The sequence below is a fragment of the Giraffa tippelskirchi genome, chromosome 9, assembly GCF_054371585.1.
Source record: "Giraffa tippelskirchi isolate mGirTip1 chromosome 9, T2T-mGirTip1v1.2.pri, whole genome shotgun sequence".
Classification (NCBI taxonomy): domain Eukaryota; kingdom Metazoa; phylum Chordata; class Mammalia; order Artiodactyla; family Giraffidae; genus Giraffa; species Giraffa tippelskirchi.
In genome coordinates, this window is record NC_137283.1 from 91967441 (window position 1) to 91995010 (window position 27570).

The following is a 27570-nucleotide window of genomic DNA, read 5'->3' on the forward strand; positions in this document are numbered from 1 at the left end:
TGTTAAATGTATCCTGACACTCATCAAGTTTCTTTGGCACAGTTCTCTTACATTAAAGTCGTGGTCAACATGGAAAAGACCTCACCCCCAAATGAATTTTCTGTTTAACGGTCTCTTCTATATATGACTTATCACTAGGGGCAAAACATGCGGAGAGCATATTCTAGGCAAAAGCCAGCTTGGTCATGCTGTGTTTGGCTCTCTCTGTGTAGTAGGACTCTCAGTTTTGTGAACTGATCTGGCTAGTGACCTTGAGAGCTTATTTTTCCTAGACTAGAAGCAGGCCTAAGGAACCCTGAGCCCTACAGCTTTAATCTTCTTCAAATGCCTTCCCAAGATAAAGGCAGCCCCTGGTTCCATGTCCCACACAAGCCGAGAGGCAGAGACGGGAGCGTGAGAGAGAAGGCACTAGAGACGAAAAGGAGGAAAGAAGGGACATCAGAACAAAGCAAATCCAAAGTGGCAGCAGTACCAGTGGAAATGGTTTCACTTTGTTGCCTTCTGTGGAAAGCTGTAGTGCAGTGATTGAATGACTTATCTTGGCTCAAAACCAATAGTTTTGTTCTTTGGAAGAAGGACCCAGGAAAGTAGGGGAAAGTAGATCAAGTCAGCGATTCTCCACTTAAGTTTGCCACTAACAGTTACTAGGTCTTAGCCTTAGTACTCCCTGGGTAAAATGCCTCTGATTCTGAGAAAGTCAGAGAATGTAACCGCCTCGCTCTAACCCTTGTGAGAGAAATCTGTTACATAGTTAAAGTATGAAGTACACTACTAATCAAATCGTTGTAAAATGTGAATCACTAACCACAGACATTATAAGTAGGTAATGTCGTATTATCTATAACTTAACCGCATTTCTTAAAAAGTGTCAATATTTTTATTAATGATCTGGTAGAGATTGTGTTGTATGCAAACCTGATTTGTATACCTGGAAAAAAAAAAATCAGACCCACAGCTCTTGTCTTTCTTGTGAAGACGTGTAGGGACTCCTAAGCTGGTACTGATAGTGGAGTAGTGGTTCTGCATCAAACTGACCAGGGGTCAGTGAAAAGGAGACCTTCTTCTCTGGCTTACTATAACACCCTTAAGCACTTGGAGCTACATATTCTGGACTTGGAATTCCTAGAATCCCCACAATGAAACAAACTTTTTCTATATGGCAAATAGAGATCTTTTATTTAGTTTGGGAAATGATGGTTAGGTATACGGTATTCACTGGGCTTCCTAGGTGGCTCTAGGGGTAAAGAATTCGCTGCCAGTGCAGGAGATGCCAGAGATGCAGGTTTGGTCCCTGGGTGGGCAAGATTCCCTGGAGGAGGAAATGGCAACCCACTCCAGTATTCTTGCCTGGAAAATTCCATGAACAGAGGAGCCTGGAGGGCTAACAGTCTGTGGATCACAAAGAGTTGGACACGACTGAGCATACAACGATAACAACAACTGTAGTAATCCCTATACAGTAATAACCACATTAGGTATCATTTAGTACCAAAAATGTTAAATGTAAAAACTCTGTGCATTAAAACCATGAATAAGATGTGGTCCCTGCTGATAGGAGTTTTTTAATTTACTGGAGGCAGGAGCGTCATTATGAGTCATTATAATTTACTGGAGGCAGGAGCATCTCTAATTCTTTCTTATCTGGTTTCTGATCATACATCAAGTTTTAAGAAATATTATTACCATTAATGAGGACACTTCTTAGTTTTCAGAACTGCCAGAGACTCCAGATGCCTATGTGGCCACCTGTAGCAATATTTGTGTTATTAAATATCTTCTATGCAAAAAAACAGAATACTTAGAAAAATTAGTTTTGAAATTGGTATTTTAGAAGTATTGGGAGAGATTATTGGCAAAGGCAGAGACAGCTCTCCATTCCAAATTTGAAGTGGTATCCTTTAATAAAAAAAAAGTTTAATGAGAAATGTAGCATACTTGAGCATAGTTAAAAAAGCATAAGAAGAGTTTAAAGAACAGCAACAACAAAAATAAATACCTGTGTATCTATTGTCTAGGTTAAGAAACACAACACACTCATTCTGAAAACTAACTTTTTCAAAAGTATGTTAGGTTAGCTTTCTTCATGTCTATGTTTATTTTCATTCTAGACACTGTAATAAAACCTGATTTCAAATTTAAGATAGCAGTCTTTTATAGAAGTAATTTAGGGATAATAGTGTCACAGTTTCATAACATAAATATTTTTATTTCATCAGATACATATTTTATGTGAAATATATTCTTATCTATTCAAAAGATTTGTGATTCTGGGCAGCTGTTTAGTTACTTGAAGTGATGTCTCATGTTTTAAAGCTTTTTAATAATATTCTGCTATAAAAATATATGTATTTATTTGGAGAAAAAGAGTAAGAACTTTGAGATCTTTCCTGTTGCTTCAGAATTTGACAGTAAGTAGGTGGACTCCCTAGAGGAAAGCTTCACACATAGGTAAGCTTTCATTACTTGTGAAATGGAAATGTGGGCCTTGTTTCTTGTTTTCCTAGATTTGTTTTGGAAGGGGAGTGGGGCTGTATCATTTTCATTCTAATTGATTAGTGCTAATATAGTTAGATGAAGAACTGATACTCTGAAAGTATGTAAGATGAGAGTTTCTTAAAGGTAGCCCCCTCTGCCAATATTTTGGCTACAAGACACTGTAGAGAAAAGCTAATTTGAGTTTACTTTTTTCTTTTGTTACTTCCCAGCAAATTAGGATGTTGCTTAATTTTTGTTCTACTTTAATGAAGGGAAATAAAATGTAATCCTATACATTGATTTAGTATCTTCAGGTCCCTTTCTGCCTATAGAAAATTCTTAGACTTCATGACAAAAGTTTACTGGTGAAAAGAGGAAAAAAAAATCAAGTCTCTAATAAAGCTTAATAAAAGGAGGAATTTTGTTCTATTTTCAGTTAGAGAATTGAGTTATTTTTGCTTAGTGTGTACATACTTCGTTTCTTTGATAAAACTGAAATTTTGTTGAGGGTAAATTTTGTTTTCCTGAAATAGCTAGTTAATAAAGGGGAGATGACTAATAAGAACTCAGTTAATTTCCATTGAACTGTTAACCAATTATATCTTACCAAATGTATCTTATCATATGCACATGTGTTTATATACTAGGATCCCAGTCCTATGAATTTCTTGACTATAAAAACCTACATGTAGTGTGTTAATTTACTTAATGGCTGTTATGCACAGAAACTCTTCAACCCATTTTTTATTCTTAGAATGAAACTATTGTCTGCTTTAAATAATCCAATAAAGAATCCTGTCCTGTTTTAAAAGATTTATCTTAATTGCTAATCTAGTCGTTATGTATGTTTCTCAAATTTTGTCTTCAAAAAAGCAAAAAGGCTTCCAAGCTCATTTTGAAATGAAGTACAGTATTTTGATCTATTTCTTTACTTTTCCCACAAACGTTGATCACTGAACTTGAATCTGGGGATAGTGAAAGGGGAGATGAAAAAGAAAGAACAGTGTTTGGGGTCGAGATGGATTTTTTTATGCACGTGGCTAGAGTTATGAACTTATGTCTGTTGCAGGAAAGGGTCTGCAGGAAGGGAGAGGCCTTCCAGGGTCCAAGAGTAGGCTCTTGTCTAACACTTAGAAATGAATTGTTCCAGAAGATAAACGTGTTGACAAAGCAAGAGACTTCATTGGGAAGTGGCTCCCAGGTGAAGAGCAGCAGGGTAAGGGAACCGAGAACTGCTCTGCCATGTGGCTTGCAGTGTTGGGTTTTATGGTAATGGAGTTAGTTTCTGGGTTGTCTCTGGCTAATCATTCTGACTCAGGTTCCTTCCTGGTGGCCTGTGCATTGCTCAGCCAAGATGGATTCCAGCAAAAAGGATTCTGGGAGGTTGGCAGGACATATTAGTTGGTGGCTCACTCCTTTTGACTTTTCCCGAGTTCTTCCAGTTGGTGGTAGCTTCCGTGTTCCCTACCAAGGTCTCCTGTTGTAAGATAACTCATGCAAGTGGTTACTGTCGACCCTAGCCAGGGTAGGTGGTTTGGGGCAGTGGTTCCCCTAATATATATATATAAAATATATAGCCATGAGAATATAAGTTTTGTTTGCTGATTTGTTTCTAGCCCCATTGCTTGTCATTTCTCAACAACTCCTGAAATTTTTAGTGTAGATTTCCTCTGCTAGCTAAGAGAATCTTGAGAAAGCTTGATATTTACGTTTAGTCAATAATTTAGAAAGCCTCTAAAATCCTTTATTTTTTCATAGCTATTTCACATTTTAATTAGTAAAAATATTATATTTTTGAACTTCACCTTCCATTTCCCATAGACCTAAGTTTACCAACCTTTATCACTTTATTTCTTCTTCATGTTCATTTTTTAGGTTCATGCTGAAGTCCTGAGAAGTCACCTGTTTTAAATCTTTTCCGTTTCTTTGAAAATGTATTTGTAGATTTGTGCTTTTAGAAGCATACAGTAGAAAGACAGCTCTGATTTAAAGGAGTAGTGTGAAACTAATGGTGACCATTGTATTCATCCAGAGACATAGGTTTGAACTTTGTTGTAGGGGAAATAAAGGATTGGAAAAATAAAAAAGGTAGGTTGCACATGAGAAATGAAGGAGGGGAAGGAGATTGGCTTTTCTATTCTGGCTTTCTGTGTTGTTGATACTACAGATAGTTAAGGGAAGGAATAAAGTAGTTACATGTTTTAGTAGTGTGAGTTCAGGTTTAAACTGATTTTGAGAAGCCTGTGGTGCATCTAGAGGTGAGGAATAAGGAAGTAGATTTTTGTTTGATTTAAGAGTACACAGGCATAACATTTCCAATGGAGATGGAAATGCAGGATTTATTGTCTTAACAGCTTTAATAAAAGCTATAGGCAAATGAATAAAAGAATTTCTACAAGTTAGTAATAAAAGGTTCAGTTCAGTTCAGTGCAGTCACTCAGTCTTGTCCGACTCTCTGCGACCGCATGAGCTGCAGCACGCCAGGCCTCCCTGTTCAACACCAACTCCCGGAGCCTACCCAAACTCATGTCCATTGAGTCAGTGATGCCATCCAACCATCTCATCCTCTGTCATCCTTTCTCCTCCTGCCCTCAATCTTTCCCAGCGTCAGGGTCTTTTCAAATGAGTCAGCTCTTCGCATCAGGTGACCAAAGTATTGGAGTCAGCTTCAACATCAGTCCTTCTAATGAACGCCCAGGACTGATCTCCTTTAGGATGGACTGGTTGGAGCTCCTTGCAGTCCAAGGGACTCTCAAGAGTCTTCTCCAACACCACAGTTCAAAAGCATCAATTCTTCGGCACTCAGCTTTCTTCACAGTCCAACTCTCACATCCATACATGACCACTGGAAAAACCATAGCCTTGACTAGACGGACCTTTGTTGGCAAAGTAATGTCTCTGCTTTTTAATATGCTGTCTAGGTTGGTCATAACTTTCCTTCCAGGGAGTAAGCGTCTTTTAACTTCATGGCTGCGATCACCATCTGCAGTGATTTTGGAACCCCCCAAAATAAAGTCTCTTGCCAGAGTCCCACTCCAGCTGGTCCAGGGGCCCCCAAGGGATGAATGGCATTGGGGAAAGGAAAAGAAAGGAGACAGAGAGTTTTTGATGGCCCAAAGACCATAATCTTTATTGCTTTAGTCTCTATTTATATAGCACATGTTCTTCTATGTAATGATTCTTACAATATTTTTCCATTCAGATCAACATGTCCTGATTCTAAGATGTGTTAAAAGTTTTTTCCTAGTCTTTTGTCACATTTTGGTTACATGTTTACCCCGAAACCTATTTTTATTCTATAAATCATATTATTCCATCTACTTATCCTGTACAGCCTGCTACTACAGCGAATACAGCGTCTTGCTTCAGTGAATAAGTACTATAGCGGTGTCTAAGGGCAAAAGTTTCTCATAGTACAGCCATTGTCAGCGGTGGTTTGTTTACCCACATACCACACGACTATTTCTGGCAGGGGCAAATCTTTTGCAGTTTACCTAGAAACTATTTACAATACAATTCATATATTTCTTTTCCATTTACGCTTAGATTCTAAGGGGCACAAACATCTCTAGCATCCCAATCTTTATGAGAAAAGGCAATTGGCTTAGTTTCTGTAATTTTCCCTGATACATGACCCAAGTTTTCCAGTCATCAATAACAATCTCCTCATGAGGCCAGGTCACAATAGGCTTAGGGCTTGTTTTCCAAATGATCATGGCCTTATTCCCTGGCTGAATGTTAGGGACCCACCAGTCAGGGGCCTCAGTAGGTTTAATCATTTTTGGAATGTTTCTCTGGGGCAAGGGATCATTTTTCTTTTTCCTGGGCTCTTATGACCTCATCGTGGAAGCCCCTACAACTCCAGCCGTCAAAGAATGAAACAGAGTTAGCCACAACAAAAGCATAGAAACAGGAAGGAGGGAAGGTTCCGATCCTGGAGAGAAATCGCTTTGCAGTTTCTTCTTGAGTGGTGCCATGACTTTGTCATCCGGCAGTAGTTCCAGAACGGCTCCCAACAGTCTGTCACTGTTTCTACTCTTTCCCCATCTATTTGCCATGAAGTGATGGGACCAGATGCCATGATCTTCGTTTTCTGAATGTTGAGCTTTAAGCCAACTTTTTCACTCTCCTCTTTCACTCTCATCAAGAGGTTCTTTAGTTCTTCTTCACTTTCTGCCATAAGGGTGGTGTCATCTGCATATCTGAGGTTTATTGATATTTCTCCCGGAAATCTTGATTCCAGCTTGTGCTGGAATAAAAGGTAAATAAATAGAAAAAATGGGTAAAAAAAACTTGGAAGAGACACTTTACAAAAGATGATATACCAATAACAAATTAGCATATGAAAATGGAGCTTCTCTTCATTAGACGTCATAGAAATGCAAAGTGATACCACAATGACTGTACCACTATCTAGAATGCCTAAAATGGAAAGAAAGGAAATAAAAAGATATTAGCAAGTGATTAATAAGATCGTGGAGCAACTGGAATGTTCACTCTCTGTGGATATGAAAACTCTTATTAGCCAGTATCTCTTAAAGTGAACAAATGAACTGATGTGATCATTATGACCAGTCCTTGGAAAATGGAAAATGGCAATGTGTGTGTGATGAGTGTGAGAAAGAGAGAGAGATTGATATGTAGAGTTTGCTAATACTTTCACCATGAGTAATTTCTGTGGGAAATAAAGCCCACCGGCCCAGACTGAAAGAATGGACTTGCAGACACTAGGTGCAGCTGGAAGAGAGGCTTTAATGACGGTCTTGCAAGATCTGGTGTTGGTGGGTAGGCATACACAGTGTCATTAAAACAAGCAATTTTATCCCCTAGCATGCAAGTCCTTCCCCAAGTTCCTCTTGGCTGACTACTGTGGGGTGAAGAGTCTTCCCAGACGTTGCCTAGGTTTGTTCCCTCTCTCTTTATGGGCTGGCCCCTCCCTGACATCTTGTTTCTTCCTTTCCTGTGCACCTATTCCTGTTTTTCTGTTTTGAATTCACCAATAGAATGAGCCTCCACAAAAATCCTAGACATTCCACCCTCCCTTTGTTTGCCCAGACTTTCCAGTTTTATAACCCTTACGGTTTCTACATCAGTAAGCTGTTAGGCAACTTTGGCTAGTAGTAATTTTTCCACCCAAAGCCAGCACCCTTGAAAATGGACCATTTTAAAATTTTTTATTTGTTACAATTTCAAACTACCAGTGGTTTAAAAAACACAACTTGCAAAATTCTTCAATGTTTAACAATCAGTTTTAGCCAGCTGCTGCCTGATCCAGCACTTCTAGTTTTAGATATAGCCAACAGAAGTGCATATGTGTTGACACAAAAGACAGATACTAAAATGTTCACAGCAGCTCTACTTGTAATGCCAAAACCCAGAAACAACCCTAATGTCTCTTTACATCGGAATTGATGAATAGTGGTATATTCATAATTGAAATGCAACAATGAAAAGAATGGACTATTTAGAATCTCATTACACATAATAATAGCAATAGGTGTCACAAACATAGTTGAAACCAGACAAAAGAATATATGCCATATTTTTCAATTTATATAAAGTTCAATAGCAGGCCAACTAATCTTGAGTGTTAGAAGTCAAGATAGTTGTTATCCTTATTTGGAGTCATGACCAAAAGTTGACACAATGAATGGTGGACCTTGTAAGGTTCATGTTCTGTTTCTTGATCTGAGTGCTATTTACTTGAATGTATTTGCCTTGTGAAAATTCATTGAACTGTAACTTATGATTTGTATCATTTCTGAGTGTATTTTTTATGTCAACAAAAATACTTACAAAAAAGCATTTGAACAAATATGCGATTACCCAGAGATGAGATATATAAAATGAGAAGAGTTGACAGAACTTTGGGGAATGCAGAAACCTTGCACATGTGTTCCTATTTCTTTCCCCATTTTCCTCGGGACTCCTTCCAGCTTTTTCTGTGAAAGCATTACCTAAGGTAAGGATAATACCAAGAATACTGCTCTGTTGCATTTCTGCCTAGAGGTTGTTTCCAAAGGGACTTTTGGACTGAATTTTTTCTTAGATTTAGTGTTAGAAGAAGGACTGCCATCATGAAGAAGACTCCCTGAAGGCAGGAGATGGTGCTAACTACAGAACAGCAACAGTTTTCTAAACCCTCCTAGTGTGTTGGATCTCAGGAAATGCCCTGTAACTATGTCACCATCTCCCAGTGATGTACTGAAATAATGTACTTTGTGAATTGTTTGGTTTGAGAAGCTGGGAGAAGGGAAGAAACCCCATACTTAGAGTGCTTTGAGAAGTAGGGAAGTCCTTCCAGTAAACAGAAAGGTCTCTTGCTAAAGCCTATTAATGTATTATATTAGAAGAGTGTCTGTTTAGCTAGACTACTGCATACTTTTCTCTTTTTTCCAGAAATGGCAAGAAGTCTTTTGAAGACATCACCTAACCCTGTAAAGACAAAATTGCTGCATCAGATAGGATTGTCACTTTATAATACTTCTCATGGCTTCCATGAAGAAGAAGTGAAAAGAAAACTTGAACAGTTTCCTGGTGGATCCGTTGATCTTCAGAAGGAAAACAATGGCATTGGCATTCTTACTCTGAACAATCCAAGTAAAATGAATGCCTTCTCAGGTATAGAGATCTTTCTTATATTAAAGAATGATACCAAATCTAACCTGCTATCTTGTGATTTCTATCCTTAAACTCTGTAGACAGAATTCTTGAAAGTCATGGTACTCTTTGTAGACCATGAAAAAACAAAAAGTTGTCACATGAACCAGGAATATTTTTAAAATTTATTTATTTTTAATTGGAGGATAGCTATGTTATAATATTGTGTTGGTTTCTGCCATGCATCAATCAGTCATAGGTATACATATGTCCCCTCCCTCCTGAACCCCCCTCCCACCTCCCACCTGATCCCCTCTATGTTGCCACAGAGCACTGGTTTGAGCTCCCTGCATCATACAGAAAGTTCCCACTGGCTATCTGTTTTACATATGGTAATGTATATGTTTCCATGCTACTCTCTAAATTTCTCCCAGCTTCTCCTTCCCCTACTGTGTCCACAAGTCTGTTCTCTATGTCTGTGTCTCCATTGCTTCCCTGCACATAGGTTCATCAGTACCATCTTTCTAGATTCCATGTATATGTGTTAATATATGATACTTGTTTTCCTCCTTCAGACTTACTTCACTATGTATATTAGGCTCTAGGTTCATCCACCTCATTAGAACTGACTCAAATGCATTCCATTTTATGACTAATATTTCATTGTATATATGTACCACATCTTCTTTACCCATTCATCTATTGATGGACATCTAGGTTGCTTCCATGTCCTAGCTATTGTAAATAGTGCTGCAGTGGACATTGGGGTACATGTGTCTCTTTCAGTTTTGGTTTTCTCAGGGTATATGCCCAGTAGTACGATTGCTTGGTCATATGGTAGTTTTATTTCTAGTGTTTTAAGGAATCTCCATACTATGCTCCATAGTGGCTATACCAGTTTACATTCCCACCAACAGTGCTAGTGGGTTTCCTTTTCTCCATGCCCTCTCTAACATTTATTTTTGTAGTTTTTTGATGATGGCCATTCTGACCTGTGTGAGGTGATACCTGTAGTTTTGATTCGTATTTCTCTAATAATGAGTAACATTGAGCATCTTTTCATATGTTTGTTAGCTATCTGTATATCTTTTTTGGAGGAATGTCTGTTTAGGTCTTCTGCTCACTTTTTGATTGAGTTGTTTGTTTTTCTGGTATTAAGCTGCTTGAGCTGCTTATCTATTTTGGAGATTAATCCTTTGTTAGTTGTTTATTAGCTGTTATTTTCTCTCATTCTGAGGGTTGTCTTTATACCTTGTTTATAGTTTCCTTTGCTATGCAAAAACTTTTAAGTTTTTTAAGGTCCCCCTTGTTTGTTTTTGTTTTTATTTCCCTTAATCTAGAAGGTGGGTCATAGAGGATCTTGCTGTGATTTATGCCAAAGAGTATTCTGCTTATGTTTTCCTCTTAAGAGTTTTATAGTTTCTTGTCTCATATTTAGTTCTTTAATCCATTTTGAGTTTATTTTTGTGTATGGTGTTAGGAAGTGTTCTAATTTTCATTCTTTCACATGTGGCTGTCCAGTTTTCCCACAACCACTTATTGAAGAGACTGTCTTTTCTCCATTGTATATTCTTGCCTCCTTTGTCAAAAATAAGGTTCCCATAGGTATGTGGGTTTATCTCTGAGCTTTCTATCTTGCTCCATTGATCTATATTTCTGTTTTTGTGCCAGTACCATAATGTCTTGATGACTATAGCTTTGTAGTATAGTCTGAAATCAAGAAGGTTGATTCCTCTAGCTCCATTCTTCTTTCTCAAGACTGTTTTGGCTACTCAGAGTCTTTTGTGTTTCCATACAAATTGTGAGATTTTTTTTGTTTTAGTTCTGTGAAAAACACCACTGGTAATTTGATAGGGATGCATTGCTTTGGGTAGTGTAGTCATTTTCACAATATTGACTCTTCCAATCCAAAAACATGGTATATCTCTCCATCTGTTTATGTTGTCTTTGATTTTTTTCATCAGTGTCTCACAGTTTTCTGTCTACAGCTGTTTCATCTCCTTTAGGTAGATTTATTCCTAGGTATTTTATTCTTTTTGTTGTGGTAAATGGGATTGATTCCTTAATTTCTCTTTCTGATTTTTCATTGTTAGTATATAGGAATGCAAATAATTTCTGTGTATTGGTTAGTTTTGTATCCTGTGACTTTACTAAATTCAATGGTTGACTCCAGTAATTTTCTGATAATATCTTTGGGATTTTCTATGTATAGTATCATGTCCTCTGTAAGTAGTAAGAGTTTTACTACTTCTTTTCCAATATGGATCCCTTTTATTTCTTTTTCTTCTCTGATTGCTGTGGCAAGTACTTCTAGAACTATGTTGAATAATAGTGGTGAGAGTGGGCACCATTGTCTTGTTTGAACTAGGAACATTTTTTACTAATTGTGTATATTTTAATTTTTTTAAAAAAGTTTTACTACTTCTTTTCCAATATGGATCCCTTTTATTTCTTTTTCTTCTCTGATTGCTGTGGCAAGTACTTCTAGAACTATGTTGAATAATAGTGGTGAGAGTGGGCACCATTGTCTTGTTTGAACTAGGAACATTTTTTACTAATTTATTAATTTTTTAAAAAAATATATGAATACAGATGTTGATAAAATTAATCAAATTGAGTTTGATTATTTTTTCCATGGAAATTTTAAGTGCTTGATAACTTCATTTGTGTTCAGCTAATGTCACTAGGAGACAAAAGGAGGATATTTCAAAGATTAAAAACTAAAGAGAAAAGCCTAAAATGAAAAAAAAAATTAGTTTAATTTTTTTGTGAACTAAAATAAGACTGTCATTTTAACCGTGTAATTCTAATAATCAGTGAAAGCACTGCACTTGCCTGTTTGTTGCCCCTTTTCTAACTCTGAGATATAGGTAAATACCTTTGATTGCTAGGCCACACTCTTGGCATATAAGAATTTTACATTTAAGAGACCTCAAGGTCCAAGACCTGGATAAATTACAGATTATCCAGTAATTTTTTCCCAAAGCTCAAATTAGAGTTATTCTACCATGATGTAATACAGAATCAATGAATAACCTTGCTGACTACCCAGCACTCTCATGTTTCAAGGTGATTTTGGCAGTCTCTGTTTATCAGTTATATGCTTCATGGAGGGAAGGGGTTGTGAATTATACTTTGTAGTACCATTTGAAATATTGGGTTCAAAAATATCCCAATAAAGTTTTATGTGTCTTTATATATTCATAACTATAGACATAATTTGATAGACTGTAAACTTTGTAAATTATCAATGATGAGTCTTTAAACACAAGATGACTTCTCTTTACACACAGCAGAATTCAGAGATATCTCTTCCTATTAATGTTAATTTAATAACATTTGTTATTAGTCAAGGCTATGGTTTTTCCAGTGGCCATGTATGGATATGAGAGTTGAACTATAAAGAAAGCTGAGCACTGAAGAATTGATGCTTTTGAACTGTGGTGTTGGAGAAGACTCTTGAGAGTCCCTTGGACTGCAAGGAGATCCAACCAGTCCATCCTAAAGGAGATCAGTCCTGGGTGTTCATTGGAAGGACTGATGTTGAAGCTGAAACTCCAATACTTTGGCCACCTGATGCGAAGAGTTGACTCATTTGAAAAGACCCTGATGCTGGGAAGGATTGGGGGCAAGAGGAGAAGGGGACGATAGAGGATGAGATGGCTGGATGGCATCACCAACTCGATGGACATGGGTTTGGGTGGACTCCAGGAGTTGGTGATGGACAGGGAGGCCTGGCGTGCTGCAGTTCATGGGGTCTCAAAGAGTCGGACACGACTGAGTGACTGAACTGAACTGATTAATGTTAATGAATAGAAATATAATGCAGGACACAAGTGTCAGCTATATACATCATTTAAAATTTTCTGGTAGCCCTATTTTTAAAAGGAAAAATAAGGGTTAAATTAACTTTAATAATATTGTGTTTAATCAGTGTATTCAGAATATTGCAACTTGTGATTGATATAAAAAGTATCAATGAGATCTTTTCCTCTTTTTTTCATGCCAAGTCTTTGAAATCTGCTATGTATTTTACACTACTGTTAGCGAATTGGGTCTGGCTGCTTGCTACTCAAAAATCAGCATTCAAGACAAGTGTTGTTAGGAAAGAAATTTGCTTTTAGTCAGAATGCTGGCAGTCTGGGGAGATGGTGGACTCAGTTCAGTTCAGTTCAGTTGCTCAGTTGTGTCCGACTCTTTACGACCCCATAACTGCAGCACGCCAGGCCTCCCTGTCCATCACCAACTCTCGGAGTTTACCCAAACTCATGTCCATGGAGTCGGTGATGCCATCCAACCATCTCATCCTCTGTCGTCCCCTTCTCCTCCTGCTCCCAATCCTTCCCAGCATTAGGGGCTTTTCCAAAGAGTCAACTCTTCACATGAGGTGGCCAAAGTATTGGAGTTTCAGCTTCAACATCAGTCCTTCTAATGAACACCCAGGACTGATCTCCTTTAGGATGGACTGGTTGGACTCCTTGCAGTCAGCAGTCTTCTCCAACACCACAGTTCAAAAGCATCAATTCTTTGGCACTCAGCCTTCTGCACAGTCCAACTCTCACGTCCATACATGACTACTAGAAAAACCATAGCCTTGACTAGATGGACCTTTGTTGGCAAAGTAACGTCTCTGCTTTTAAATATGCTGTCTAGGTTGGTCATAACCTTCCTTCCAAGGAGTAAGCATCTTTTAATTTCATGGCTGCAATCACCATCTGCAGTGATTTTGGAGCCCCCAAAAATAAAGTCTGACACTGTTTCCACTGTTTCCCCATCTATTTCCCATGAAGTGATGGGACCAGATGCCATGATCTTAGTTTTCTGAAGGTTGAGCTTTAAGCCAACTTTTTCACTCTCCTCTTTCACTCTCATCAAGAGGTTCTTTAGTTCTTCTTCACTTTCTGCCATAAGGGTGGTGTCATCTGCATATCTGAGGTTATTGATATTTCTCCCGGCAATCTTGATTCCAGCTTGTGCTTCTTCCAGCCCAGCGTTTCTCATTATGTACTCTGCATATAAGTTAAATAAGCAGAGTGACAATATACAGCCTTGACGTACTCCTTTTCCTATTTGGAACCAGTCTGTTGTTCCATGTCCAGTTCTAACTGTTGCTTCCTGACCTGCATACAGGTTTCTCACTAGGCAGGTCAGGAGGTCTGGTATGCCCATCTGTTTCAGAATTTTCCACAGTTTGTTGTGATCCACACAGTCAAAGGCTTTGGCGTAGTCAATAAAGCAGAAATAGATGTTTTTCTGGAACTCTCTTGCTTTTTCAGTGATCCAACGGATGTTGGCAATTTGATCTCTGGTTCCTCTGCCTTTTCTAAAACCAGTTTGAACATCTGGAAGTTCACGGCTCACGTATTGCTGAAGCCTGGCTTGGAGAATTTTGAGCATTACTTTACTAGCATGTGAGATGAGTGCAATTGTGCGGTAGTTTGAGCATTCTTTGGCATTGCCTTTCTTTGGGATTGGAATGAAAACTGACCTTTTCCAGTCCTGTGGCCACTGCTGAGTTTTCCAAATTTGCTGGCATCTTGAGTGCAGCACTTTCACAGCATCATCTTTCAGGATTTGAAATAGTCCCACAAAAACCACCTCTGAAGATTCTGCTCAGAAGGAAAAGATTCTGCTCAAACTTTTTCCTTGAAAGTTTTAAAGGAAGAAGGGGACGTAATCTCAGTCACTGAGTAAGGTGTCTGAGTCATTGCCATCCCCCAGTGTGTGCTGGCTTGTTGACTTCTTGTGATTTTTCTTTAGATGCTCTGTTCACACAGTTTGTTTGCACAGATTTGTTCTTGAGATTTCTGAAGAAGAAGCTAGGGAAGAGATCTAGTCCTCTGTTACTTATTCTTCATCTCTACTTATCTGATCTATGGAAAGAACCAACAGGTTAGGCAATGTATAGTGTCATCCAGAGATCTGATAGTTGTGCCTAAGGCCAGAGATGAGTAGAGGATGGGGTTGCCTGGCCTAAGGTTAATGACAAGACAGAAGGGGCTTCTTGCAGAGAGCTCTTTCCTGCCAAAATCTGTTTACACTACTGCACATCTCAGTTTAGACTAGCTATATTTCAGGTGCTCAGTGACTTCATGCAGGTGGTGGCTACTTCACTGGACAGTGCAGCTCCATACCTTCAATTGGTTTAGAGAATAAAAGGCAACTTTTATATGAGCCTAGAAAAAATAAAATTAGAAAGGTAAGACTGTTCTAGAGATTTTAGACTAGTAGCTACTGATTTTAACTAACTACTGAATAGCTATACTTTATGATTTATATTAGTAAAGCTTTTAATTCAAATGGAAACAAGTATTAATTTGATGCCTAGTGTTTAAAACTAATACAAGCAGAGCTACTTTGATTAGAGTGATGGGGTTGGGTTGGGTTGAGAGATGATGAATGAGCCCTTCACTCACAACTCCCAGATCTTTGCCTGAAGATCACCCAAGCAGAAACTCTTCATGGTCCATTTCATCTCTTACGTTTATTTCACAGAGTCAATAAGATTAGTTGAACTACTGGTATAGGTTTCTCATACTCAGGGCCAGCTTTTTTTTCCTACCTAACCACATATTTATGTGGCTTCTTAGTTAAGGGGGAGAGAGAGATCACTAACAAATTCTAAATTTTTAAAACAGAGAGACTGTCATGCTTATCTTCTTTGTATATACTCAGTACCAACATTATAGGCATTTGATAGACAGTGAATATTTGTAAAATTTGTGATCTAAGAGTCTTGTTTGACACCTTACAGTTTCTAAATTATTTCTATTTGTCCAATATTTTATATGTCTGTGATTCCCCCTTCCCTCTCTGGCAGGCATTATGATGCTACAACTTCTGGAAAAAGTAATTGAATTGGAAAATTGGACAGAGGGGAAAGGTCTCATTGTCCGTGGTGCAAAAAATACTTTTTCCTCAGGATCTGATCTGAATGCAGTGAAAGCACTAGGAACTCCAGAGGCAAGTATTATATGAATTATGCAATAGATTCTACATGTTTGTCAGCCATCTATGGCTAAGATATTTATATTCTGCTTATATGGTTATTATGATGACAGCTGTTCTCTAATAGCTTCCCAAAGATCAGAGTTTTTGTTTTGTGTCTTAAGGATTAGCTTGTAATAGTGTGAAGTAATGGGGAAAAAATGAAGGACAGGAAGGTTAGCAATAAAACGTCCACTATTAAAACCAGCAAGGGTGTGAATTTTTTAAGTGGAAGCCCCTTAGCATTTCATGATATGGAGTTTTGCATGAGGTACATATATAAAATACCTAGCATGGCTTTGGCACATGGTAGGCTCCAACAAGTGCTGGCAGTTGAAACATTTGCTTTTGAATTATGGTGACAGAAAAGCAGTCTGAATCATCTCTCAGTATTTGTCCTCCAAGGAAGCTGTTTTTCTTGAATTCAGCCCTCCACTAACATTCCCTAGGCAGGAAAAAAAAAAAAGCAGATGAGAGAGAGAGAGAGGAAAAAGGGAGAAAAATGTATCTGTTACCATTTAATGATAGATGTGAACTGTATGTAGGTAATAATGTTTTAATGTTATTGGACAGCTCTTGCACCACTCTATGTAGTATAAGGATTTCTATTTGCATAGTATCTATGAGGAAAGATCTCTCTGTTTGTAATTTTGATAGATTTGTATTTGAAAGTTGGTTTCAACATTTTCTGGCAGGCAGGAGGGTGCCAGCCTAAGAACCGAGTGAGCTCCAGTTTTATAATCTAAGGAAAAGTGGAGACAGGGAGAAGACCGCTGTCTTCCTTATTCTTTAGGATTCCTTCATCAGTTCCTCCTCCATGTTGGGTGGGGGATTTTTCTTGTCCCTACGTGGTCAAACTGGCACTGTCACGGCGCAATGGAAATGAGCAAAATGGTGCTAACATATGCTAAAATATGGTAAATCATCTCAGGTTTCAGTATATATCACCTTTTCCTTATATTTTTGTTTTTACTGTGTATAGAGAACCATGTCATAGAAATCATTAACTTACTGAGCTTACTGGGCAGTATATGGGTCTCATTCCACTGTTATTTTATTATTTTGGGCCACATCTTATACATCTGTTGCATGATTTTGCTGCTAAGGAAGCCTGTTTGGTTTCGTGGTGAAGCAAAACTGCTGTCTTAAATGATCATTAACTTACTGGCTCTCCCACACTTTGGTTTTACTTACAATCCCCTCCTGGGATTAATTATTTAACCACTTGCTTTGTCCCTTTACTCTATCCCTATCAAGAATACTAAGCCAGCAATCTAAATATATGGATTCTTACCCAGGCTTTACTGGTAATTAACTATGGGCTCTGCAAGTCATTATAATTTTTCTCCTCTAGAATGATTCTGTTGCTAGACATCTTATTCTGTTCACAAAAGACACTGTAAGGATAGAATGAGATATTAATGATAGAATATTGTGGGTCTGGTATAAGTCAGTGTTGGGCTGTACTCTCAGGCCTATAAAGCCTGCACTTGCCCAGCTTCAAGACCAAAGAAAGAGCCTGGAGTCAGTGACAGGTATCAGTGGGCCAGTGGAAAGGGGAGCTTACATGTCTGAAGCAACACCCCACCAGCTGCGGCAGACAGAGCAGGACAGTCTTTGCTTCATGGAAAAGGGGAGCCACTTATAAGGGGAATTAGCTTCACGTTGGCTCACTGGTTACCAGGGAAACGAGCAGAATGCCCCTCCCCGCACCTTTGAGGAAGACAGTGACTTGCAGGTATGTAGAAAGGTCAGCCGTGTGAGTAGGGTGTGAGTGAGGCAGGCGCTGGTCGAGGAAGGGATGCCCAGAGAGCCAGAGAAGAGCCGCCTTGAGTGGCCTGACCTTCCGGTCTGATAGGAAATCATCCCTAAAAATGTGAAAGGTTATTTTTCCTTCTTCTAGTTAGAAGGTTGTTTCTGTCTCTTTAAATCATGTGGGCCAGCATTTTTTTCCTGCTACATATGTAAAAACTACAAGTGGAAACATGCTAATTGTTTCACATACATATAGTGGGCCTGATGTAATCAGGTAGGAAAATATCAGACTTCAGATAAGATACCACTTAATAAAGTTTATTCTTTCCAGTGAGGACCTTCTCCAAATAACATGCTGTCTTGAATGTTTGCAGCAGAGTGAGTGTAGATTTTGATCTACGGCTGAGAAGTCGGGTGATGTGACCCCAGTGCTTAAATTGCACTGCAGGTGTCCATCCCTTGTAGTCACGCACCTATGCCAATATCGTTTAAAAAAAAAAACCCCAAAAAACCTGGAATTGTGATTCTGCTTTACAGTGTGTTATTTTTCAGGCCCAGATTGGTTTTAAAATACCTTATTTCAAAATATTGTCTTGTGTAGGTGAATCCTTTATTGTACTTCTATGAAATATCATTAGTCATGGTTATAGGAAATATATAGCATAGAAATAAATAATTTGAATAAATTCTCTTTATAGATAATATTGGGCTTCCCAGGTGGCATGGTGATAAGAGAATCCACCTGCCAATGCAGGAGATGCAGGTGACATGGGCTCGATCCTTGGGTTGGGAAGATCATCTGGAAGAGGAAAGGGCAACCCACTGTAGTATTCTTGCCTGAAAAATTCCATGGACAGAGGAGCCTGGCAGACTACAGTCCATGGAGTCATAAAAGAGTCAGACATGACTTAGCACCCACATGTGTAATGTATATGCATGCACGGGTGTATTTGTCACATGATGACTTTAAAATTAACAAGAACTAGAAACAGTTTAAAATTCCTGATAACTGTTTCCATTTCTCATATAGAGCTTATTTCTATATGCCTGAAAAGTAACTATAAATGTGTAAAGCTGAAATTTTAAATGGCCTTGGGATTTTTGAGGCTCACACATGTTTATGAATTGCAGCTGCACATATGAACACGCCTGTACCTCACAGCTAAGAGATTCTGAGATGCTTAACATGACTTAAAGTTATACACAGCCTTTCTCTGAACAAAGCTCTGTTTTATCTAGCATACTGACTCTTTGTTCTCAGAGATGTGTCACTGCATCTGCTTGTTTGGTGAATTCACTCTTCTGAGGATGGATAAGTAAAATAGATGATGATTTTAGTAATTGGATTTCTTTTCCTTCAGATTATTAATAAGGTACTTGAAAGTGATTATTAAATGCCTTTTTTTTGAAATAGATAATTATGTTGATGTTTTTGCCACTGTGTTTTCTCAAAGCTTTGAAAAATATTTTGTTAATGAAAACTACCAATTACTAACAAAAGTAGACTTGTTGACTGTAAGAAGATGGGCAACCTAGAAGTTGCGAGTTAACATTTTATTCTGCGGACATTCTTAGGACTTCAAACCTAAGGGGAGACAGTATTTCATAACCCTGAGAAATCGCTCTGAGGCTGTGAAGGGGACCCAAGATATATGGGCGTGTTTGCAACAAAGGGCAAGTAGTCAGGAGATTATTGTTACAGAATAAGAGACACAGATGCATAGAACAGTCTTATGGACTCTGAGGGAGAAGGTGAGGGTGGGACGTTCTGAGAGAATAGCATTGAAACATGTATATTATCATATGTGAAACAGAACACCATTCCAGGTTCGATGCATGAGACAAATGCTCAGGGCTGGGGCAATGGGATGACCCAGAGGGATGGGATGGGGAGGGAGGTGGGAGGGGGGTTCAGGATGGGGAACACATGTAAACCCATGGCTGATTCATGTCAATGTATGGCAAAAATCACTACAATATTGTAAAGTAATTAGCACCCAACTAAAATAAATAAATTTATTAAAAAAAAAAGAGAAAGCCAGACATCTGAAGTTAAGGAATTCAGCGCTTTTCTGTGTATGGGTAGATTTAAGAGTCTGGGCTCACTGAAATCATTTCCTTTGGTATGTGCCTCAGCTGTAGGAGCCAGTATCCTGTTTTCTCATCCTAAGTTTCCTCAAGCTGCACTGCTGGGAGTGACTGCAGTGTGATGACTGCTCGATGGGGATGCATTCCTTGTTTGCATTCTGAGCTCCCTTAGGGCTCACCGTCAGGGTTGACTGTAATCCCTGATGACCGCCCCATCCTTTGTTTACCAATAGGATAGACAGTATTTTATTTTTCAGACTAATATGTTGAAACCCTCCTGTACTAAGAATCAACAATCATCAGCATTGTATTTGCTTATCTATCGTTAGTTTTGTTTTTTTTTTTCTTTAGGACCTGGTCTCAAGAGGTTGATTTCATTTTGATACCCTTTGTTTAATGAGCAGGGAAAAAAGCTCTCATTGTTCCTAGTGAAAGAAAGTGAAAGTCACTCACTTATGTCCGACTCTTTGCCACCCCTATGGACTATACAGTCTATAGAATTTTCCAGGTCAGAATACTGGAGTGAGTGGCCGTTCCCTTCTCCAGGGGATCTTCCCCACCCAGGGATCGAACCTAGGTCTCCCGCATTGTGGGTGGATTCTTTACCATCTGGGCCACTGGGGAAGCCCCTAATTGTTCCTATTAGACAGTTAATCCTTCATTAAAATGGTCCAAGCAGAGAGATGAATTAGCATAACACAAGCATGAGCCCTGAAAAGTTATGGAACAGAAAAAAAGAATAAAAGAGGAAAAAAATCTAGTGCAGTATTAACCCATTTCTAAGATGTGACTTGATGCTGCAGATGTTCTGCAGACTCTGAGAAGTCATTTTTCAAAGGACAGAAATAATAAAAATCCAGTTAAAGCTTTAAGATAGGGGGAAATAAAAACCTTCTTACTCTGCAGTGAATGGGTTTGATGCCTCAAGGAAAATTTGGCCTTTTAGAAACCTGTATATTCTCTATCTACCTTGAAGATAGTATTCTTCTTTGTCGAATGACTTCCCTTGTTAAGTTTCTGCCAGTCTGTTGCCCCCTATTTCTCTGTTGCCTAAATTTTTGCAGCAACCTCAAAGTTCTCGTCTAACTTCTTTGCTTTTGCTGTGATTATTGTACAGTTCCATTGTAGCCTTATTGATTTGTAGACAAGCTGTTATAAATTTCTCAAAACCCTTCTGTGTATTTTGAGGAAATTAGTAAATTCATACAACAGGCACTTAGGGAAAAAAAGGAAGTCTCATTTGTGGTTCTCTTACTGGAAGGGGGACCGCTTCCAGGGCCCAAGAGTGGGCTCCTGTCTAACACACAGAAATGGATTGTCCAAGGAGACACACATACTGACAAAGCAAAATGCTTTATTGGGAAGGGATGCCCAGGCAGAGAACAGTAGGGTAAAGGCACCCAGGAGAACTACTCTGCCACATGGCTCTCAGTCTCAGGTTTTATTGTAACTGGGAGTTAGCTTCCCAGGTTATCTCTGGCCAGTCATCTTGCTTATATCCACATTTGGTCCGATATCTGGCAGCACATACATCTCTCAGTCTCGATGGTGTCCAGCAAAAGGATTTCTGGGAGGTTGGCAGAACATATTATGGGCTAGCATCTACTCCCTCCTTTTGGCCCCTCCCAAATTCTTCCCAGCTGTATAATACTGGTTTTTTACTACTCATTGATTGCCTTTGTTTTATGAATCAACGTAGTTCTCCATCTCAGATTCATCTGAGTCAGTTAACTTCAATAAGCATATTCTATTTGCAGAACGTTGATAACACTGCTAGCTTCTGAGGATAAAGAAGGCATTTTGTCAGCCTCAAATTATCTAGCAAATGCCATCTCCCCTTCTCCTCTATAAAGCCGGCTACACCAACTACTCCAACCCAGTGAACTGTTTCTTATTTGCCACTATTCTCAGCTTGTTTAAGCATTTCTCAGAATACTTAATGTACTATACCTTGATGCATGATGCATTTCTTTTTTCTCACAAGATTTTTGAAGACTGGGAACTGGGGCCACATTCTACTGATCATGTTTCCTATCTTTATCTTGTACAGATGATGTGACTAATAATAAATCTAAACACAATGTATACAATCTATAAATTCTCTAGTTAAGTTAGAAAAATGAAAATACTACAGAAACACAAAGGAGAAAGCTGTTACTGTGGGATTTAGAAAATCTTGTTGGAAAAATATTTGATTCAGGCATTCCTTGAAATAGGTAGAGAAAAAGACCAGCTGTTCCAAATAGTGGGAATGATGTGAGCCAAGACATAGAACAGTAAATGTAAGGTGTTAAAGGAATGGCAAATAGGTTGTTGCAGAAGAAGTTAGGATGCTTGACTGAAGGGTACAGTAGTCAATAAAGTTGGTAAAATAGTTTGGGATCAATCCTTCCCAAGGAATTCTGACCTTATTTTATTGGTGATGTGAAATTATCATCCTGTAAGAAGGTTTTTCAGGCAGGATGCTAGATATATTATAGAGGAAAAAGAAATTAAATACAGATATGCCAGTTAGGAAACATGGCTGTTGTAATAATCTAAGCATGAGTAACACAAGTTCAAACTTGTGAAATTAGAAGAAGGGATTTAAATTGGAAATATTTCAAAAGAAGGATTGAGGTGACATGCTTGGTAACTCAGCAAGCACAGGAAAACTGTGAAATGGAAGAGTTAAAGATAATGCCAAGAATTCTGAACCTTTTGGACTAGAAAAACCATTCCTGTTAATTCAGAACTCACTCTGTGATCTATTACAGAGCATCTAGGTACATTTTCATCTTTCCAACCATTCTTTAAATCAAATAGAACAAGTTTTAAAAATTTTTCATTCCTTCCTTATTGTGTAAGAAAATTAAAGTTCACAGCTATGAATTGCTCAAGTTTATGTTTTTATTATGTGGTAATACTTGGCTTAAAAGTCAGCTTTTTCATAACCAGTTGGTTTTGCCATGCCAAATTTAAAATATTGGCAGACTGTGAAATTTCTTAGCAGGTTTTGGGACTCTAAAGGAAACAGTAGTTGAAGCAATGGGAATGGATGAGACTTCCAAGGAAGAAATTGTAGATGAGGGAGAGAAAGAGAATTATGGATTGGATTTTTGGTAACATGTATTTAGCTGAATAAAAAAGAGACAAAGAAGAAAACTAGAATATAGTAATCAAAGAAATAGGAAGAGGATCAGGAGTTGAAGTGTCGCTAGAAACTGAGACTATCAAAATGAAAAAACTGATCAAAGGAAGATGCTGTGTATGTTATGGAGACACAGAAAGCGATGAGGATAAGGAAAAGCCATTTAATTTAACAAATAGGAAATTGTTAGAAACCTTTGAGGAAAGTCTTTTGAGAGAAGGCTGAAGACCTTCTCTCGGTCTTAAACCAAGACATTATACTTGATTTAAGAAAGTACATGAGGGTAAAAAGAAGAGGCAATGAGTTTATACTACTATTAAGAAATTTGTTTTTTATATGTTTATATTCTTAGGGGGTCAGAGTTTGGGATAATAGGCGGGTATGTCTTACGCCTTGTCCTCCCAAATTACCCTGAGTAGAACTCTACACTTTTCTGAGACCTGACTCTTACACCTAAGTCTATGGTAATACCTCATACAAAGCTGAGTTCAAAGAACCACTGAAGATCAACACAATCAAACACAGTATCATTTGCATTTCAGACAGCTTTAAAGAGTTTTTAAATGAAAACCTCATTTTTAAAATTTCATATATTTTTGGCTTTATTACTTTCTAAATCCTAAAAGTGTTTTTTTTTTTTAAATTTATGTAAAACATTTACATTGTATCTTTGTGTTTATTCTTATTTAAAGGATGGAATGGCCGTATGCATGTTCATGCAAAACACCTTAACACGATTTATGAGGTAATGTATCTTTGTTTTTAAAACATGATTTCTATGCTTGCTTCTCTGTAACCACCCTCTGTGTTTTTTCAGGCTTCTAACTTTATTGAGGCTTTCAGTGGCTAAGTCAGAGATCACTCTTGGTAAATGTCACATGGTACTTGAAAATATGTGGGTTATTTTCAAATATCTTTTGATACTGATTTTTAGCATCATTCCACAGTGGTAAGAGAACAGACTCTGATTTCGATACCTTTAGATCATGAAATTTTTGCACCTTGTTTTATGTCCCTGGATATGTTCCAGGGTCTCCTAGTTTATAGTCTGTGAGAACTTGAATAGAATTTGTATCCTCCTGTTGTGTGAAAATTGTATAAACCTTAATTATGTTGAATTGGTTCATGGTGCTTTTCAAGTCTCCTATATCCTTCTACTTTTCTGTATATTCAGTCCATTAATTTTTGAGAGTTTGATATTGAAACTCCAACTAAAAATCTTTATCTATTAAAAAAATAATTGTGATATATAGTGGAACTGTATGTAACTTTGCTCTATATTTTCCAAGTCTCCTATAAATGTCTTATATTTTCATAATTTAAAAAATAAAAGTGATAATTATAAAAAGAACACAATTTCTAAAAACCCAAAATAACTCTTTATTATTCTGTGCTTTGCACTGGTTCAAAAATAGTCACTGATATTCTATTCATATTTAGAAAATATGAATTCAGTATTCATATATTCTGGTTCATATTTATTCTAATGATGAACTATTTATTTTGGCCATCAAAGACAGTCATATAATTAGGTGTTAGTGAAGTATATGCAAATATTTTAAAAATAAGAGCCTTGAGATGTAAAAAGAGTTTAAGACTTAGCTGTTTTCCCTAAAGAGTTTGTATTTAGTTATAAGCTGGCTGTATTTAAGTATAGACATGTGAAAGTTAAATACTGATACTAGAGCAGAAAAGATACATAAAGATAACCTAATATTCAAAATTAGTAGAATGTATAGTGAAGTGGTCTGTATCCACAAGGAGAGAGAAAAAGAGTTACCAGTTAGAGAAAGCTTTTACATATTTCTGAGAAAGATGGATTCACTTTGCACTTAGAAGAGGAAGAAAAGGGAAAAAATTTGAGTCCTGTCATTATGAATTTGGGGTTACAAACTGTGACAGGATTGGGGTGATTAGCTTTCTACTTCCATATTCTGAATGTAAAAAAAGTTAAAACTCGGGAAAACTAAGGAAATTCATACTTGTCTAGCACACTTATTAACTGGACATCAATGTATTTTTGTTACTCTTTATATGTGAGAGTCTAGAAAGAGTGAATACTGTCTTCATTGTCTTAGTTCCTATTTACCTACTTCTTACCACATTTGACCTTTTCTTAAGTAAATCTTAAGTTTTTTTCTCTAGATAATCCTTTTTATTTGGAAGCAGTATGTGTTAAATATGCAATTACTTTAGACCTGTATCTTTTCATTTTGGTTAGACCTGCAAAAAAGTATATATTTTTGAAACATTTTAAATTCACCTTTTAATACACAGTTCTGCAAAATGGGTCTTTGCAAACATGAAAGGTGAAGACTATTTTTACTTCAGAACCATTCTTTTATGTAGGATCAGTCTCTGGATCATTTCAATGAGGAATGAAAAGATTTTTGATAGGAACCTGCCATACCACATTTCTTCCTTTTTGATACAGCCTTAATTTTCCCATCTATAATTTCATATCAACAAAAATGGACTAAGACAATAGCACACTGAATAATTCCCAATTGTCAGGTGCTTCGAAGTTCCAGGAGTTCTATACAAGCTTGTTAGTTAGTCACTCAGTCATGTCTGACTCTTTGGACCTCATGGACTGTAGCCCGCCAGGCTTCTCTGTCCATGGAATTGTCCAGGCAAGAATACTGGAGCAAGTTGCCATTCCCTTCTCCAGGGGATCGTCCAAACGCAGGGATCAAACCTGGGTCTCCTGCATTGCAGGCAGATTCTTTACCATGTGAGCCACCAAGGAAGCCTGTATACAGGCTTACCTCAGAGATATTGCAGGTTGGGTTTCACACCACCACAACAAAGCAGTATCAAAATAAAGCAAGTCACAGGAATTTTTTGGTTTCCCAGTGCATATGAAAGTTATATTTATACTCTACTGTAGTCTGTTAAGTATGTGATAGCATTATGTCTTAAAAAGTGTACATATTAATTTAGAAACACTTTATTGCTAAAAAAAATGCTAATCATCATCTGAGCCTTCAGTGAATCTTAATCTCTTTGATGGTGCAGGGTCAGTATTGATGGCTGCTAACTGATCAAGGTGGTAGTTGCTGAAGGTTGAGGTAGCTGTGGAAATTTCTTGAAATAAGACAAGAGTGAAGTTTTCAGCTTCAATTGACTCTTCCTTTCATGAATGATTTCTCTGTAACATCCAGTGCTGTTTGACAGCATTTTACCCACAGAGGAACTTCTTTCAAAATTGGAGTCAATTCTCTCAAACCCTGTGGCAGCTTTATCAAATATGTTTGTTTAATATTAAAATCTTTTGTTGTCATTTCAATAGTCGTCACAACATCTTCACCAGGAGTAGATTCCATCTCAAGAAACCACTCTCTTTGCTCATCCATGAGAAGCAGCTCCTCATCTGTTCAAGTTTATCATGAGATTGCAGCAAAATCAGTCACATTTTCAGGCTCCACTTCTTGTTCTCTTGCTGTTTCCACCACATCTGCAGTTACTTCCTCTAATGATGTCTTGAACCCCTCAAAGTCATCCAAGAAGTTTGGAATCAGCTTCTTCCAAACTCCCGTTAATGATGATGTTTTGAGTTCTTCCCATAAATCACAGATGGTTTTAATAGTGTCACCAGGCTCCTCTCCCCATGGAATTTTCCAGGCAAGAATACTGGCGTTGGTTGCCATTTCTTCCTCCCTGGATCTTCCCGACCCAGGGATCAAACTCCAGTCTCTTGGGTCTCCTGCATCCCAGGCAGAGTCTTTACCTGCTGAGCCACTGGGGAAGCCCTGACAGCATCTTGAATGGTGAATCCTTTCCAGAAGGTTTTCAATTTACTTTGCCCAAATCCATCAGAAGAATCACTCTCTCTGGAAGCTAAAGACTAATGAATTGTATTTCTTAAATAATGAGACTTGAAAGTTAAAATTACTACTTGATCCACAGGCTGCAGAATGGATGTTGTATTAGCAGGCATGAAAAACAGCTTTTATTTCACTGTACACCTTCATCGGAGCTCTTGGGTGATCAAGTGCATTTCATTGTCAATGGGCAGTAATAGTCTGCAAAAAATCTGTTTCTTCTGAGCAGTTAATCAGCAGTGGACTTAAAATATTCAGTAAACCACATTGTAAACCGATGTGCTCACTCAGTCTTTGTTGTTCCTTTTACAGAACACTGAGTAGATTGAGCATAATTCTTAAGAGCCCTAAGATTTTCAAAGTGGTAAATGAGCATTTAGTTTCAACTAGTAACTAGCTGCCCCTAAAAGGAGAGTCAGCCTGTCCTTTGAAGCTTTGAAGCCAGGCATTGACATCTCTCTAGCCGTGAATGTCGTAGATGGCGTCTTCTTCTAATATAAGGTGGTTCTGTCTGCGTCCTCACCTTCATGAATTATCTTAGTTAGGTCTTCAGGATAACTTGCTGCAGCTGGCATCTGATCTGCGTCAGCACTTGCTGCCTCACCTAGCACATTTATGTTATGGAGACAGCTTCTTTCCTGAATCCTCATAAACCAACCTCTGCTATCTTCAGACTTTTCTTCTGTGTCTTTCACATCTCTCTCAGCCTTC

At 38.0% G+C, this 27570-nt stretch overlaps 1 protein-coding gene across 2 annotated transcripts in view; it reads left to right on the plus strand.

The window, feature by feature from the left end:
• Positions 1–27570, plus strand: part of ECHDC1 (ethylmalonyl-CoA decarboxylase 1) — a 67279-nt gene that overhangs the window by 24450 nt on the left and 15259 nt on the right. For both annotated transcript variants that reach the window (XM_081529794.1, XM_081529795.1), the window contains exons 2-4: positions 8875–9096; positions 15896–16038; positions 23728–23780. In XM_081529794.1, coding sequence (XP_081385920.1) covers positions 8877–9096; positions 15896–16038; positions 23728–23780 — 416 coding nt within the window. In that variant the 5' untranslated portion in view covers positions 8875–8876. The remainder of the gene's footprint in view (positions 1–8874; positions 9097–15895; positions 16039–23727; positions 23781–27570) is intronic.